At 43.4% G+C, this 17,312-nt stretch overlaps 1 protein-coding gene across 4 annotated transcripts; it reads left to right on the top strand.

The window, feature by feature from the left end:
* The first annotated feature begins 2,836 nt into the window (after nucleotides 1-2,836).
* On the top strand, nucleotides 2,837-17,278 carry AKT1S1 (AKT1 substrate 1). Of its 4 annotated transcripts, none has more exons than XM_058181170.1 (5): nucleotides 2,837-2,925; nucleotides 3,922-4,388; nucleotides 10,118-10,195; nucleotides 13,468-13,616; nucleotides 16,098-17,278. In XM_058181170.1, the coding sequence occupies exons 2-5, from the start codon at nucleotides 3,923-3,925 to the stop codon at nucleotides 16,239-16,241; spliced, it is 837 nt and encodes a 278-aa protein (XP_058037153.1). In that variant the 5' UTR covers nucleotides 2,837-2,925; nucleotide 3,922; the 3' UTR covers nucleotides 16,242-17,278. The 4 variants fall into 4 exon arrangements, with proteins under 4 accessions (XP_058037153.1, XP_058037154.1, XP_058037155.1 ...); XM_058181171.1 differs by having other exon boundaries at nucleotides 2,898-3,031; XM_058181172.1 differs by lacking the exon at nucleotides 2,837-2,925 and adding an exon at nucleotides 2,926-3,041.
* The last annotated feature ends 34 nt before the right edge of the window (nucleotides 17,279-17,312 follow it).

Raw genomic sequence — 17,312 nt, 5'->3', positions numbered from 1 at the left:
ATTCGTAATCGCCTGGAGCCAGCCTCGTGTCACCTCCTGAGTGGCCAGCACCAGCCAGGAGGGGCACGGGTCCAGTAAACATGTGATGGCATTCAACCTACCCAACAACCTGTCCATGTCCTCGGGAGCCACAGGGTCAAACTCATCCCACACAACATCACCAAGACCACCCTCGGACGTCTCACCTGAGTCGCCGCAATTTTGGTCCAACCCGTCCCGAAGCTGAACGATTTTATCGTATAGATAACCGTTAAACTCCTCAGCACGTCCCTGCAGCGGGTCATCCCGCTCCCCCTGGTGAAGGAGGGAACAAGTCACCCGAAACAGGGCGGCTGGGCGGTTATCTGCCGATGCAATGAGGGAGGAGGCGTAGCAACGCCTCGCTTCCCTCAATGCCACTAGGTAAGTCCTAGTATAGGACTTCACTAGTGTCCGATCAGCCTCAGAACGGCTGGACCTCCAGGAGCTCTCTAGGCGTCTTCTCCAGCGCTTCATCCCCCTCAGCTCCTCGGAGAACCAAGGAGCCAGTTGGGACCTGCGCCGGGTCAGAGGCCGCAAAGGCACGACACGATCTAAGGCCCCCGCCGCGGCCCGTTCCCAGGCCGCAACAAGTTCCTCAGACGTGCCGTGAGCCAGACCCTCAGGAAGTGGCCCAAGCTCCGTCCGGAACCTCTCCGGGTCCATCAGGCGCCTGGGACGGAACCAATGCATCGGCTCCGTCTCCCTGCGGTGTTGGATGGCGGTCAGAAAGTCCAGGCGAAGGAGAGAGTGATCTGTCCATGACAAAGGTTCAATGACTATTTCCTTTAAGTCCAGATCTCTCAACCACTGACCAGAGACAAAAATCAGATCCAGTGTGCCACCCCCAGTGTGAGTAGGGCCATCAACTACTTGAGTCAGGTCCAAGGCCGTCATGGAAGCCACGAACTCCCGAGCTGCTGTCGATGACGAGCCGGAAGATGGCAAGTTAAAATCCCCCATGACTAAAAGTCTGGGGGTCTCAACTGCCACTCCGGCAAGCACCTCCAGGAGCTCGGGCAGGGCAGCTGTCACGCAGCTGTCACGCAGCTGTCACGCAGCTGTCACGCAGCAAGGAGCCAGGTACGCGACCAGCAAGCCCATCTGACATCTATGGCCCCACTTCACAAAGAGGGATTCACACCCGGCAATCTGAGGCACAGTGGTCTCCCTCGGCTCCAGACTCTCTCTAATCACAACCGCCACCCCCCCACCCCTACCCTGGGTAATATCAGTACTGGATATGGGGGGGGGAGTAACGCCAATAAATTATTAAATTGTAATAAATTATTACAAAGAAAATTGAAATATTTGAAACTCAGCTAAAGTTTATTGCAATTATTATCAAGGGACCACTCCCTTGATGCGAGAAAAGTGAGGGGATTTTATTGAATGAAATAATACGTATATGAAATTAGTCTTGCAGCAGAGAAAAAGTGAATCTTTTCCCGTGGGGGCGCGATTTTTTATCAAATGACAAATTAACTTGCAAACTTTAGAGCAGTTTCCGAGTGGGATGCTTCCTGAGACTTCAACTCCCAGAATTCATAGCAAACTGACCATGTTGGCTAGAGGGTTCATACTATACTTGGAAGTTGATAGGCTGTAAAACTCTGCTTGATAGCATCGCATTTTAGCAACAGAAGTGTTTGATGTTGATGACGATTCAATATATATCTTTTTTGCTAAGCACCATCAAACAAGACACACCTATCCTAGGTCCTTGTGAAGAGCTAGATAAAAATGCCAAATCCAGTCTAAACATCTGATTGGCTGTACAATGAAACCTAAGAAATGCCTCCCAGCTCTCAGTGACTATGGACAGCTCATACAACAAAGTAAATAAATCAGAATAACATCAATAATACATTAGAAAAACAATGGCAAGCATGGTGAAGCGAGGGATCTCAGACTCGGGACTCCCAGGTCTAACCAGGCGTGGGCAGCAAATAGCTTAGAGCAGGGATCTCCAACCTTGGCAACTTTAAGACTTGTGGACTTCAACTCCCAGAATTCTGGGAGTTGAAGTCCACAAGTCTTAAAAGTTGCCACGGTTGGAGGCTCCTGGTTTAGAGCACGATTTATCAACCTTAACCATTTTAAATTGTGTAGAATTCTAGGAGTTAAAGTCCACAAATCCTTGAGTCGGCGAGGTTGATAAACACTGGTTTAGAAGCTTCTGCCTCTTTGCTGCCACCTGCTGTTCTTTAGAATATCTGCAGCATAGCAACATTTTGCTTTAGGAAAGTGCAGTGTTTTAGTCGCCCTGCCTGTAGCAATCCGCTAGTGACTCCTGGCGGATACGGTTTAAATCGCGTGCGGAAATTCTCAGCCAAGGATGCCATACTTTAAACTGAGTTTCTTTTAAACTTGAGATTCTTCAATACACAACGTGGGCGTTTTGAGTCCCTCCCTCGCCTCCTCCTCATAGAAGTTCGGCGGGTTTCCTACTAAGTTCATAGTCACATGTAGCTTTCTCCCTCTCTCCTAATATGCCAGCTCTAGAATTATCGGTAGCTCTTCGCCGCCATTCGGATTTTGATAAGCCCTCAAAATTTAAAAATAAATAAATAAATGAATGTAATATTTAATGAGAACTGGGTTTCAATAAACAACCACACGCATGCGTAAGGGGAAACGCTCACCCTTCGGATGCCATCTTTGGGCCGGGCAAAAGAAGGCCAATCGACGTTCTCGACTCCTCTCCTCCCCCTGACGTCCTCCTTTGTTCCCCGCCCTCCATCTTTGAAAAGGGCAGCGTGTGGGCGCTGGTCTCATGTCTCGTAAGGGCGGTCGGAGGAGGCGGAGTCTTGGGGGTGGGTAAGGGGAGGTGGCGGTTGTTGTTTAGAAGAGGAGGAGGAGGAGGAGGAGGAGGGGGCGGCATAAGTGTCCTGGGTAGGGTTAAAGGTGAGAGGTCAGGATTCCGGCTGCTGACCCCCCCAAGGGGGCTGGGAGGGAACGGGTCTCCGGTGCTTAAGCGAGGTGGTGGGGGAGGAAAAAAAGGAAATAAGAGGTAGGAGAAGGTAATATGCGTCACCCTCCTGCCGCTTCCTTTCGGAGCCCTGCTGGGGGGGTCGGAGGGGGGGCTGGGGAGAGAAAGGAAAGGTTTGTGCCGGGGGGGGGGGCGCGCGTCCCTTCTTCCTCACAGTGCTGTCTGTCTGTCGGTACGTGTCCACCCACCACCACCCTCTTGCTTTTATTCCAGGGCTGTTATCATTTGCTTTGGTGCCCTTTTTGGCTCTGCACATAGCCTTCTCTGCAGCCCCCCACACACACCCGGTGCATGCTCTTTCCAGAGCAGTCTTTATCCCCTGAACCCCCACTTTCTGCCCTGCACGCTATCCTTGTTGGTTTGCCTCTTGCTCTGGCGGCTTCTCTCCGTGAAAGAAGCCAGAGGGGCTCCAGCTTCTTTGGCTCTTCCAGGTGTGCTTGTGGCTCCTCATGGCTTTCATACAGGCTGTTCAGGGTGGCTTCTTCACTTTTTCTTTTTTAACTCCTGCTCATTGCCAGGTATTTTGAATTCAGGCTCCGGTTGCGCTGCTAAGCTGAATTCTCTCTCTGAAACAGACCAGGTTTCTTGGCTCTTCCTGGTCCCTCATAAAAGTGCCTCAGGGCGAACCTGGGCTGCGGACATTCAGCTGATTAATTGGTTAGGCAAATTGACTAAAAGTATTTTGCTTTTCAACTGGGCAAAAACAACCATAGGTGGCAGAAGCCGACGTGAATTATGTGAATTTGAATGCCTGTTGCAGTGCGGTATTTGTGTCGCTTAGAAACAGGTGTTTGTTTTCTTCCTGTGAATGTTTAATATTTTCATCAGCTCAGCTTTTTAACAATGGATGTGTTCTGTTCCATTGTGCAATGGTTTAACCTCAGTATCCTCCTTGTTTTGTTTGCCTGCAGAATGACCGATATGGCAGATAATCATAAGGAAAATTGGGTAGCCCTGGTAGCTGCAGCAGAACAGTACCGGCGTCAAACAGGCAACGAAATTGTTTTGCTCACAGCCTTCCGGGCACCACCCCCTGGCAACTACAGCTATGCGCACCATGGGAGTGGGGCTCTAGCAGATGCCGTTCAACGCTACCTCGAAGATATTGCAGTGATTCATAAAACCACTGCTTTCACCTATATTGCCCGCCCTCCCTCAAACCCTCGTCCACTTCCCCCACTAGGGTCCTATTCCCAAAGTTACCCCACTACTTATGCTCCAGATGAACCTGCCCCACACAGGACGCCTACCTCCCAGGGAGGCCTGCCTCAGGCTTCGGGAGGCCAAGAACACGAAGACGAAGATGATGAAGGTGACAGAAATACATTGACTGAACTGGAACAACCTGGTGGGAGAAACCCTCCTAGCGACACTACTGGTATGTCTGTGCAACAAGTTTGCATTTATAGTTTGTGTTTCTATAAATGGTTTAAAGTAGCCTGCAATAAATATACGTCAAATATCAACCCAGTAGGCTGCTCGCCCCCAAGCTTTACTTGAAAAGCCAGGCTTGGACAACACTGTGGCAATTGCAGCGTAGAGGTAGAGAGAGACTTAGATATGCACTGCTTTTTTTAAAAAAAAGTTCTAAGGTCAACCTTCCCCAGTCAGGTGTTCTCCAGATGTATCAGACTTTAACTCCCAGGACCTGCCAGCCAGCATCTGGATAAGAAGGCCCAGGGGTGTTAAAATCCAACCACCGGATGCCTGAATGTAGGTCCACAATAAATATTAAGAGTGTAGTAGGCTATATGACCACAGTTGAGCCCAAAATGTTGTTGAGTGAGACATTTAAGTGAGTTTTGTCCGATTTTACAACCTTAAAGGTAAAGGTTCCCCTCGCACATATGTGCTAGTCGTTCCCACCTCTAGGAACGGTGCTCATCTCCATTTCAAAGCCAAAGAGCCAGCGCTGTCAGAAGATGTCTCCATGGTCATGTGGCCGGCATGACTCAACGCCAAAGGCGCACGGAACGCTGTTACCTTCCCACCAAAGGTGATCCCTATTTTTCTACTTGCATTTTTTACGTGCTTTCGAACTGCTAGGTTGGCAGAAGCTGGGACAAGTAACGGGAGCTCACACCATTACATGGCACTAGGGATTCGAACCGCTGAACTGCCGACCTTTGGATCGACAAGCTCAGCATCTTACCCACTCAGCCACCGCGTCCCTTTTTTTTTTACAACCTTACATTTTATTTTTTATTTTTTTATTTTATTTGCATTTATATCCCGCCCTTCTCCGAAGACTCAGGGCGGCTTACACTATGTTAGCAATAGTCTTCATTCTATTTGTATATTTATATACAAAGTCAACTTATTGCCCCCAACAATCTGGGTCCTCATTTTACCTACCTTATAAAGGATGGAAGGCTGATTCAACCTTGGGCCTGGTGGGGCTTGAACCTGCAGTAATTGCAGGCAGCTGCTGTTAATAACAGACTGCATTAGCAGCCTGAGCCACAGAGGCCCAATTGTATACATGCCACAATTGTTGAGTGAATCACTGCAGTTTTTAAGTTAGTAACCCGGTTGTTAAGTGAATCAGGGGCCGGGATAGCTCAGGCAGTAGAGAAGCCTGTTACTGGAACACAGAGCCTGCAATTACTGCAGGTTCGAGCCCGGCCCAAGGTTGACTCAGCCTTCCACCCTTTATAAGGTAGGTAAAATGAGGACCCAGATTGTTGGGGGGGCAATAAGTTGACTTTGTAAAAAAATATACAAATAGAATGAGACTATTGCCTTATACATTGTAAGCTGCCCTGAGTCTTCGAAGAAGGGCGGGGTATAAATGTGGAAAAAAAAAATATTGTTTCCCCATTAACGTTGGTTGTCAGGTCACAAAAGAAGATCACATGACCTTGGGACATAGCAACAGTCATAAATTTGAATCAGTTGCCAAGCATCTGAATTTTGATTGCATGATCATGGGGATGCTGCAAAGATTGTAACTATAAAAAACGGTGATAAGTCACATTTTTCAGTGCCATTGTAACTTTGAACAATCACTAAACGAACTGTCGTAAGGTGAAAACTACCTGTATTTTAACTGGATCTCTTAAGAACATTCACACATTGTGCCAAACCTTACTGGCTTAAACATAGTTTTAGAACAAACAGTGTAGACTTGTATAATAAGAAAAGCTACATTGAGTTAAGGCTTAGTAAGATGCCTGAAGGCACTAGCTTCACATCACATTCTTTAGCAGGATAAACACTAACTGTGCACTAGTAACACTTTTCCTTTCCTTATCATTACAGTTGTGACAAAACTTGCCTCTGTTGAAGTGAGAAAGCACATCCCGAGGTATTAGGTTTTCCAGAACAGTGGGTAGCAGTTTGAGAATGAAGTGAAGACACGATTATGCATAATCCCTTGCATTCATCTCTCCCTCCCTTTTGGCCTTTGTATTTTATTTTTCAGCTAAAAAGGACTTGCAAATCAACAAGCAAAAAAAATTAACAGGGTAACTTTATTATAGCTAATTAGCCAATGGAAGAGAAGCAGAATAACAAATTGCTGGTGTGTCAGAGTTTGAAAGGGAAAAAATGAAATCATCATTTAAAGGTCCCCGAAAAAGCAATTTCTTAATAATAATGGAGAGCAATTTCATTTTGGGAACAAAATGAAATTCTGGATGAATGAGTGTTCCAGATTTTGGGATCGTCTGCCAAAAAGGCCTAACTATTTATCTGCTGCAGCCAAGTCTCAGCTGAAGATCTCACATTGATAGGTTGATATATAGAAGTATAAAATTTGAAATTGGTTTTGTTTTTTGAAAGATACAGTACAGCTATTTTAAGCGTGTGCATTTATCTAGTCAAAATAATTTGTATCAGATGTAATAAATTACATTTAGCTATCACTTTTTCAGGTGCTAAGAACCATTTCATGTAGCTTAATTTGAGAATCCTCAGAATTCTTAAAGGTATTTTACTCATATTTCAGAAGAGATTGGAATAGAAGCTATTTGTGAGCACATGGCTGAAAAAGGAGATGGAATACTTTCGTGGCTTCTAATCATAGCTACTGCATCCCAGTGGCTCCATGTTGGGTGTTTCTTTGTACCTTGTCCTCTGAACCTTTAGCCTCTCTTGCTGTGTGTTTAATGCACACAACCATCCCAAGTGAAGCCCAAAGAGTGCAGAAATGTATTTTTAGCTTCCTGGTTTAAGAGAACCCATTTGATACTAGCTGGGATTGTTGGGTTGTGTGAAGAGGCATGTTGGCCTGCAACTTGCAAAGTACATTGTCCCATGTCTCCTAGGCTCCATTTTGAGTCACTGAATCTATCATGTAGAGCACAACTAATTTCCTGCAGGCTGCAGCCAGGTTTCAGTCTTCCTCAGTTGGCCTGAATGCTCTTAGCAGTGCCAGCAGTAGAGGCCCTCCATATGTGTTGGATGACAATAAGGAAAGTTTATCATATACATGTTTACAAGTAATCTGGAACAAGGGTCTCCAACCTTGGCAACTTGAAGACTTGTGGACTCCAACTCCCAGAATTCCTCAGCCAGCAAAGCTGGCTGAGGAATTCTGGGAGTTGGAGTCCACAAGTCTTCAAGTTGCCAAGGTTGGTGACTCCTGATCTGGAAGACATAGAGTAGGACACACTGAATAGCTCTGCTATGTGTCTGCCCTGACATATTCCAGCTTTCCCTCAGGAGTGATCTGAAAGTATCTGGTATAGTTTCATCTCTCAGCAAAACAAATCTGAGTATAGTGAATGCTTGCCTGGAGATATGTAAGATTATTTCAAGAGAAGCTTTTCCTCATGCTGTTGGTGTGGTTTTTATTTTGTCCTCCTTTCAGGCCAATTTGGTTTCCTTCTATTGTTTGTCTCGATTTATATTTTACATTTCTTCTCATAAAGCACTCAAAAGGCCAGAACACCTTAAAATTTCATAAAAACAATAAGAATAAAATAAAAACAATAAGAATTATAAGAATTATTAAGAAAGCTAAACTGAAAAATCTGAAGGGAAAGTTCTGGACTCCTTTCATAAAAGTGGAAAGAACAGGAGCTGAGTGTGATTTTCCTTGAAGTGTATTGTACAGTTTGGAAATAAGAAACCCAATAAATAGAGCGCAGAAAATGAGGCCAAAGAGGTGTCTTTAAGAAGGCTTCTTCTGTTGACCTTAATATTCAAACAGAGACATGTGGCATTAGGAGTGCTTGAGTTATTAAGAGAGTAGATTGTTTAAAAAACAATCTACCGCAGTCACTGTTGTTATCTTCATCACACCCCTTTGAGATAGACTAAAAGGCAATAACTGATCTAAATAAGATTTGTGACTGGGGGATGGCACTATAGTCTCCCTAGTATTAGATCTAACAACCGGACTATAAAGTCACGCTGGTTGACAGTATATTTTGACTTGCTTGAAAAGTAGGTCATCAGTTGTGCAAAGCCTAACATCCCAAAATATTTCATTCCTCCTCCAAACTATTCTGCTTCTGGTTGTTCAGCTAGTAACCGTGAAGCAATACAGAACAGCCAAAGTCCAGAGAAGGAACAGAACGTTTACTGCCTGAGAATAATAGGTTGCACATGTATGTGTCATGTATAAAAGGCTATCTCCAAGGAAGCCTGTTTGGCCTCCCCTCTTCTTCTAGAGCTTAAGTGAATAAAACAAGAGTCTTTTTGCAAAGCCTTTTAACTATTGATTTTGATTTTATTGTTTTCATATTTTATACTTTGCTATAGCTTTATAAGCTGCATTGAGGGGTTATATTAATGGATAGTTGTCAACATATGACCACAACTGGAACCAGAATTTCTATTGCTAGGCAAGGTGGTTATAAGTGAGTCATGCTTGTATTATTGATCTTTTTTGCCACAGTTGTTAAATGAATCTGACCTCTCCCATTGACTTTGCTTGTCTGGGAAGGTTGCAAACAGCAATCACATGATCCCAGGACACTGCAAGCATCATAAATGCCTGTTGCCAAGTGCCCAAATTTTGATCACATGACTGTGGGGATGCTGTGACCGTTTTAAGTGAGCGCACTGGTCATAAATCATTTTTAGTGCCCTTCAAATTTTAGAATTCTTTATTGGCCAAGTGTGATTAGACACAAAGAATTTGCCTCCGGTGCATAAGCTCTCAGTATCATACAACAATGCATCTATACAATAGTGATAGATGGTTCCTAAATGGATGGTTGTAAGTCAAGAATACTTCTATAAGCAGAAATATGTGCTATAATTATTTGACATATCCCATCTTCATTTTATATGTAATATAAAATACATTTTTATAGCATGCATACTTCTCCCATTTCCCATTTTCCTCACAACAATCTCGTAAGGTAGGTTAGGCTGAAGAGATGGTCTGACTCAAAGTCCTCTAGCTGACCTAAGGGAGGACTAGAAATCATGACCTAACACTTTCTGGTTTGGTATCTTAGCCACTGCATTATCCTGGTTCTCTTTAATGCCCTCCAATTAATACTTTCCTTTTAAAATTGGCTTTTCATATTTGAAGTGCATTCCTTTCAGATGTCTTATTGTCATCTGCTGACATGAAAGAAGTCTGTGAAGGGGAGGTCTACAGACTCATTTAGTTGCGATAATGTAAACTTTAATCCACATTTACTAACGAGAGCAGATCTATTCAACTATTAAGACATCTTGTTCACGGTGTACTTATTTTCCTTCTCCATCCATTCCATATTGTTTTTACCTCACCTGAGGGTTGAGGTATACTTTCTGCCTTTGCCTTCAAGGAAATTTATAAATTAAAATGAAAGGTAGGTCCTTTGGGCTTTATTTCAGGTTCCAAGTCAGTTGCTGAAAACTATTATATTGAGCATGATTGGTTGTAACTGGTCTTTGTTTCAAACACACACACAAACATACACCATCATTTCTGCTGTATTTAGAAAACCATCTAAGCTTCTTGATATCTTCCAACTGTGGTTGTGTTATTTTTGGATACAAAAAAGATTAATTCTAAAAAAAATGGTGGTATGAGAAAGGCAGCATTTCCATTCACCTGGTATGATAATCAACATTTATGTTGAGGGACAGGAGTGTATCATGAGGGATCTTGCATGGGCAGCCACTGTCATTCTATATTTTAAGATAACTATCAATTTCTAGGTCTGTTTGTGATGGACGAAGATTCTCCAAGCCAAGATTATGAGCCTTTTTTTGATTCTGATGTGGAAAGCACTGACGGTGAGTGAAGTAGCACTGTGTAAGAGAGACAACACTGAGCCCAGCTAATCCTTTGAGTTTTTCCCTATTCTTCCTATGGAATAGGTATCCTTCCTTCTCAGAATGATCAGTCCAAACCACCTGTGAATTTTTGGTTTCAGCTTCTTCCACAGAGTCCTCTTTTGTTGTAAGGATCTTCTTGACAAGCCCAGTGAGGTTCAATTATAGATAGTCCTCGACTTACGACCACAATTGAGCCCAAAATGTGTGTTGCTAAACAAGATAGTTATTAAGTGAATTTTGACCCATGTTACGACCTTTCTTGCCACAGTTGTTAACTGAATCACTGCAGTTGTTAAAGTAGTAACATGGTTCATAAGTGAATCTGGTTTACCCATTGACTTTGCTTGTCAGAAGGTCGCAAAACGGGATCCCATGACCCCGGGATACTGCAACTGTCATAAGTATGAGTCAGTTGCCAAGTGTCTGAATTTTGATCATGTGATCCTGGGGATGCTGCAACGTTCATAAGTGAAAAACAGTCATAAGTCATTTTTTTTCATTGCCATTGTAACTTTGAACAATCACTAAATGAATTGTAAATTGAGAACTACCTATACGTAAAATGAGAGCAAATATATGTGTCCCAGGATAATGTTGCAGGATCCAATCTGGGTTGGTCACTAGGATCAAAGGTTTTGTCTTCCGAGCTTTCGGACTCCTGCTGGAGCCCATCTTCAGGGAACTTCTCCCTAGCAGATCATGTGCTGTTCTGTGTGTGGTATTTATAGTGCTTGCTGTAAATGGCTTTTTAGATGTTGATTGGGGTGTGTTGATGGCTGGCTTTTAAGTTATTAGCTGTCATTTGCTTGTGCTCCCCAGCCCTCTTCTTCTAAGTATTTGATAGGCTGGTGGTAAATCAACACGCCTGTTGACTGAGGAGGGGCCTGTTTCCCAGGCTTCAATCACTTCCCTGGCTGTTTTTCTGCCTGCTCGTCTAACAAACTTAGTAGCTGCAAAATTGAATGTGTGTCCTTGTTCATGGCAGTGTGAGGTTGCCGATGAGTTTGGGTCTTCTCATCTGACCGCTTGCATGTATTCTTGCAATCTGGTAATTAGTTTCCTCCCTGTCTGTCCTACATAGTTAGAGGGGCGATCCATGCAGGGGATTTGGTAGATTACATTGGAAGTATTTCCCACCTCCATGTGATCTTTACAATGCATAATTTGTCCTCATATGCTAACCTCTGGGCAGTGTGCAATTCCCACTTGCAACTCTGGGAAACTGCATTCAATCTCCTGCATGGATTGCCCCTCCGACTATGTAGGACAGATAGGGAGGAAGCTAATCACCAGATTGCAAGAACACAAGCGAGCGGTCAGACGAGACCTGAACTCATTGGCAGCCTCACACTGCCATGAACAAGGACACACGTTCAATTTTGCAGCTACTAAGTTTGTTAGACGAGCAGGCAGAAAAACAGCCAGGGAAGTGATTGAAGCCTGGGAAACAGGCCCCTCCTCAGTCAACAGGCGTGTTGATTTACCACCAGCCTATCAAATACTTAGAAGAAGAGGGCTGGGGAGCACAAGCAAATGACAGCTAATAACTTAAAAGCCAGCCATCAACACACCCCAATCAACATCTAAAAAGCCACTTACAGCAAGCACTATAAATACCACACACAGAACAGCACATGCTCTGCTAGGGAGAAGTTCTCTGAAGATGGGCTCCAGCAGGAGTCTGAAAGCTCGGAAGACAAAACCTTTGATCCTCGTGAAGGACCCAGACTGGATCCTGCAACTACCTGTACTGTAACCAGCATAGGTTTAGTGGCTAAGAGAATAAAAAGGAAATCTGTTCAGCCATTCGCTGGATGACTTTAGCTAGTCTATCATACTTTGCAAATTTGTTGAGAGAACATAAAAGAAGAGGGAACTCCTTTATCCGTTCCTTGGAGAAAGGATATAAATGTGAGGAATAATTAAACAGAGATCCACCTAATACGTGTGGCTTTTTCTCCTCTACCCTATTGGCTCCCTTAATTGCTTGGTCTAATTAGTCTTTAATGAGACTGCTAGGCATAGTTAAATGGACCCAATTTACTTTGTTGGAAAAGCTTGTTCTCAACTTTTTTCCTTATATTTAATGTCATTCTCCATAGTTTATATATTCCAAATTATAACTTCTCGCTATTTATACATTTGACACTTTTGTAAATAATCTATATATTATCACTTCAGTTTTCATTTTTAGTTTTCAAAAGCTTGAATTCTTTATGACATCCATCTCCAGTTTAACAGTATTCAATCCAGCAACCAGGATTTCCTTTCTTTGGCCAGCTGGGAATTCTGGTAACTGTAGTTGCAATATGATTGGAAGATGCCAGATTAAGAGAGGCTGCCATAAATGGAAACTTCATTAACTGATGATAGTGGTATTTGAAACCCCAAGGAGTTGGTTCATTTCATTTGTCTTTTCTAGATATTCCATATTCTCTTTGGAATTGACACTGTTAGAGGGTGAGAGGAAGTTTTAAATGATAGATTAAAGGTTGCTCTATTGATAAATCAATCTCTGGCTTCCTGGGATTTTCAGGAAACAGAATATGGAGAAATGCTGAATGAAAGTAGCCTTGGCCAGGTCTAAAAATGAGCATTTCGGGTATTACTTGATAAAAAATATCCTCAAGAACATATACCAGTAATCTATGCCGAAGATTCTTGTACACACTTGGAAATTTTTTTGAATAAAGTTTAGAGAAAGATGGAGGATCTGGATAGCTTGTAGTCATGGGTGTGTAGCTAGACCCCCTCCATTGTTAGACCCCTCCAATGCTACCCACTTTTTGAAAAGGGCTTGTCATAAGAAAAAGGGAAGGCAACCTGCTGCACAATGACACACTTGCCTTCTGCTTTGTATCTATGTGCAGGAATCCCCTTGAGCTTATCAAGGCATGATAGAGAACATCCTAGTAAATGAGTATTTTGTGATGGGCCGTGAAAGAACATCTGCCACATGCTGCCACAATTCCAGATATGCCTTTATCTTAAGAGGTTGCCCTCCTCTGCTCTAAATATTATTGAATCGCAACTTTCGGTAGCCTCAGCCAAACATGACCAAAGATTAACGATTCTGGGAGTTGTAATTCAACAAAATGAAAGGGATTAATCTAAACCAGGCCACTCCTGTTTTTGATTAGGCTTCGGCTGTTCACAGCTCGCTGTTTTCAAATGTTGCACAGTTGGTCTAAGCTTCTTTTTTTCCCCCCCGAATCCCCACTTTTTCTCAGATGGGAGTCTGAGTGAGGAGACTCCAGGACAGACAGCTCCTCCACCCCCAAGCCATCAGTATGCCAAATCCCTCCCTGTCTCCGTGCCCATGTGGGGCTTTAAAGAACAACGCCAAGAGATGCGATCCTCTGACGAAGAGAACAGTAAGGTGGGTCAAAGTAAGGATGTGCATCTTGAGATGCTGTCCCCTAGGGAAGCAGAACGGCTCTCGAGGCCCTTTCCAATGGACACCCTTACCTTGGGTGTCATTGGAGCCTTGCTGACGAAGTATGGGTGGTCCTCAAATTATAGCCATTCATTTAGACACTGTTCAGAGCTACAGCAGCACTGAAAAATACGACTTACAACTGGTCCTCGCACTTATAACTTCCCTAGCGTTCCCATGGTTAGTGATCCAAATTCTGGCAACAAATATGTATTTACAATAATTGTCGTGTCCCAGGGTCATATGATCGCCATTTACCATTTTTCCAGCTGGCTTCCAACAGACAAAATCAATGAAGAAAGCTGGATTTATTTAACAACCACGTTTCACTTAACTGCAGTGATTTGCTTAAGAACCTGGCCGGAGTAAAAGGTCATAAATCAGGCACGTTTCACTTCACTACCACTTTGCTTAGCAGCAGAAATTCTGGTCCCAACTATGGTCATAAGACAAGGACTACCTGTAATAAAATCCCTGAGGGGGATTTGTGGCTGAGCCTGTCTCAGTCTGCTGACTGAAAGTAGAGAACAGAAATCTTGAATGCTTTTAAGGAAGACTTAGAATTTGCAACACATTAAAAGAGGTAGCTCAGGCACTAAATTACATATTTGGAGAGAAACTGGGGGAACATTGTATATTTGTGATAGAACCTGAAAAAATGTCTTACAGAAAAAGATTAAAAATCTGTTCTTCATCTCCTAAAGGATGGAACACAGGAAAATGTTCTCAGGTTACAGGAAAGCAAATCAAAGCAGGCAGACTGAATTGTGTAGAAGACTTTCTAACAGTAAGAGCAGCTCAAGCCAAATACCCAAAGATGCTGTGGGCTCCCTGTATTAGATATGTTTAAAAAAAAGTCAGGCAGCAATTTTGTCAGCCATGCTTTAACTTAGACTGAGGAGGGCATTGGGCCCCATCAGACACTCTATTTTTCATAGTCCATTGTAGTTTGGAATAGCAGATGCACAGAAACGCAAGAGGCTAATGCAGAGTTTCCCAATCTTGGCAATTTCCAGGTGTATGGATGTCAACTCCAAGCCAGCATAGCCGTTTCTGAGAATTCTGGGAGTTGAAGTCCACTCCTCTTGAATTTGAATAGTCGGGAAACACTGAACTAAGGGTTGGCTCTTTCTCCACTATCTTGGCCATTTAAGTCTGCCTAATTCAGTCTTAATTTTTGGCTTTATTTGTTCTTTCTAAACTCATCCCTACATGGTTTATCCATAAAGCACTTAGGTAGGTATAATGATGAAAAGGGAAATCTTACACTTAGGTACTTCAGAAGAAAAGAGTTTACAAAAGGGCTTGAAACTAGTTTCTGGAGAAAAATCAGACGTGGCCTGCAGCTCCTTAAACACATTAAAGCTTTCATCCTTCCAAGCAGGTAATGGAAAATGGCATATAGGTGGTCCTTGATTTACGATCACATTTAAGACCAGAATTCCCATCACTAAGCAAGGCCATTAAATGACTCACTCCCAATTTCACAACCTTTTTTGCCATGGTTATGCAAATCACTGCAGTTGTTAAGTGAATCACACAGTTGTTAAACGATTCAAGCTTCCCCCACTGACTTTGTTGGAAGCCAGCTGGCAATCGGATGAGACACACATACCTGGCTACAACTATCTTAAATACACACCTGTTTTCTAGCAACCAAATTTTGATCATGTGACCTTGGGGTGCTGCAATGGTCATAAGTGCGAGAACCGGTCAGAAGTCACTTTTTTCAATGCTATTGTAACTTCAAACAGTCACTAAACTGATGGTTACAAATCGAGGACTACCTGCAAGGAGCATGTTGTGTAGAAAACCAGCTTTTCAGGTTGGTTCTCCTTGTCTTCTTAATTAAGGGTATAAACTGGTATAGAAGTAATACAGGTAGTCCTCGACATACAACCACAATTCAGCCCAGAATTTCTGTTGCTAAGAGAGAAATTTGCTAAGTGTCCCATTTTATGACCTTTCTTGTCACAGTTGTTAAGTGAATCACTACTGTTGTGAAGTTAGTGATACAGTTATTAGTGATACGGTTAGTGATACAGTGATACAGTTGTTAAGCAAATCTGGCTTGCCCATTGACTTATCAGGTCGCAAAATGTGGTCACATGACCCCAGACACTGCAACCATCATAAATATGAGCCAGTTGCCAAGCGTCTGAATTTTGCTCATGTGACCATAGGAATGCTGCAACGGTCATAAGTGTGAAAAATGGTCACACATCCCTTTTTTCAGTGCTGTTGGAACTTCATACGGTCACTAAAAGAACTGTTGTAAATCGAGGACTACCTTTAATGGTGGAAGAGAAGTCAGATTCATAGTGGTAGCTTCTCATGATCAGCAACAGGAACAAGGGAAGGAGTCGAAGGAATTTGGAGATGCGGGAGGAAAACCTTTTCTCACTTCCATTCCTCCTTTTGCAGCATTCGTCTCCTGACCTCGAGAAGATTGCCGCCAGCATGAGAGCTCTGGTGCTGCGGGTTTCAGATGGCACAGAGATGTTTGGAGACCTGCCTCGGCCACGCCTGAATACGAGTGACTTCCAGAAGCTCCACCGGAAATATTAATAGATCTGCTCATTGGTCCTTCCACCTCGGCGCCATTTTCTCCACTACCAAAAATCGGTAGACAGGGTTCAGAGCTCCTCTCAAGCCATACCGTTCAAATTCTGCCCTCCACTCCTCCAGCCATGGCTCCCACAAGCTTTAATTTAAAATGGGTAACCTCAATTTCACACTACAGATGGGCTGGAAGGGTTAATTACCTCCTTTTTTCCAACCGGGAAGCCTCCTCTTCTATGATTTGAATACTGAGATCGGTGTTTCTCAACCATGGCAACTTTAAGGTGTGAGGACTTCAACTCCCAGAATTCCCCAGCCAGCTGTGATTCTGGGAGCTGAAATCCGCACACCTTAAAAGTTGCCACGTTTGAGAAACACTGATCTTAGCTATAACAGCCCTTCTGAGAGGGGCTTCTGACACACCTTGACAAAAATACACGTGCACACAGACAGGAACACTAGACACCCTGACAAAAGTAGCTCTAACACCATGCCCTGCCTCTGCCGCACCAACCCTCTCCGACCGATTTTTCTTCAACAAGCTGTTGGAAATTCTCCATCTCCTTTAAATTTCCCCCTCCCAATTAAGTGTCTTAAAGGAAGATCCTTTGCACACAAAGTGGGATTGTTTATACTTTGGTTTAAATTAACCGTCCCTTTGAGGAACAGGGAATGGAAGGAGGGTTCTATGCCATTTTGCTGTTCTTCATTTTCTTTTCTCCCATATGTAAATCTCTCCCCATTTCCAGGTGTAGAATTTCAGGGTCCTTTTTACTTTCGGGGAGGTTGGTGCAATTGTACCCTTCCACCTTGTGGCAGGTGGGATGCGAAAGAGGGTCTAGGCTATGTACAGCCTCGGACTGATCCCACTCCACCCCAGCCTACTTTTGTATCAGATTTTCAAGAGCTATTTCTGGCTCAAACCCTCTATTTTTGTCCAAAGACGATTGGTGAATTGGAAGAGAGAGGATATTTTGTTCTCCTTCCTGCCAGCCTATAAGCCAATAAAAATAATAATAATAAAGTTTGTCTTATACCAGCTCCTTTTGCTGTATTGTCTGAGTTTTTAGGGTAGAA

Source organism: Ahaetulla prasina, chromosome 4 (genome assembly GCF_028640845.1).
Source record: "Ahaetulla prasina isolate Xishuangbanna chromosome 4, ASM2864084v1, whole genome shotgun sequence".
Classification (NCBI taxonomy): domain Eukaryota; kingdom Metazoa; phylum Chordata; class Lepidosauria; order Squamata; family Colubridae; genus Ahaetulla; species Ahaetulla prasina.
The sequence above is the reverse complement of the archived record's forward strand: the minus strand, read 5'-3'. Positions and strand labels throughout refer to the sequence as shown.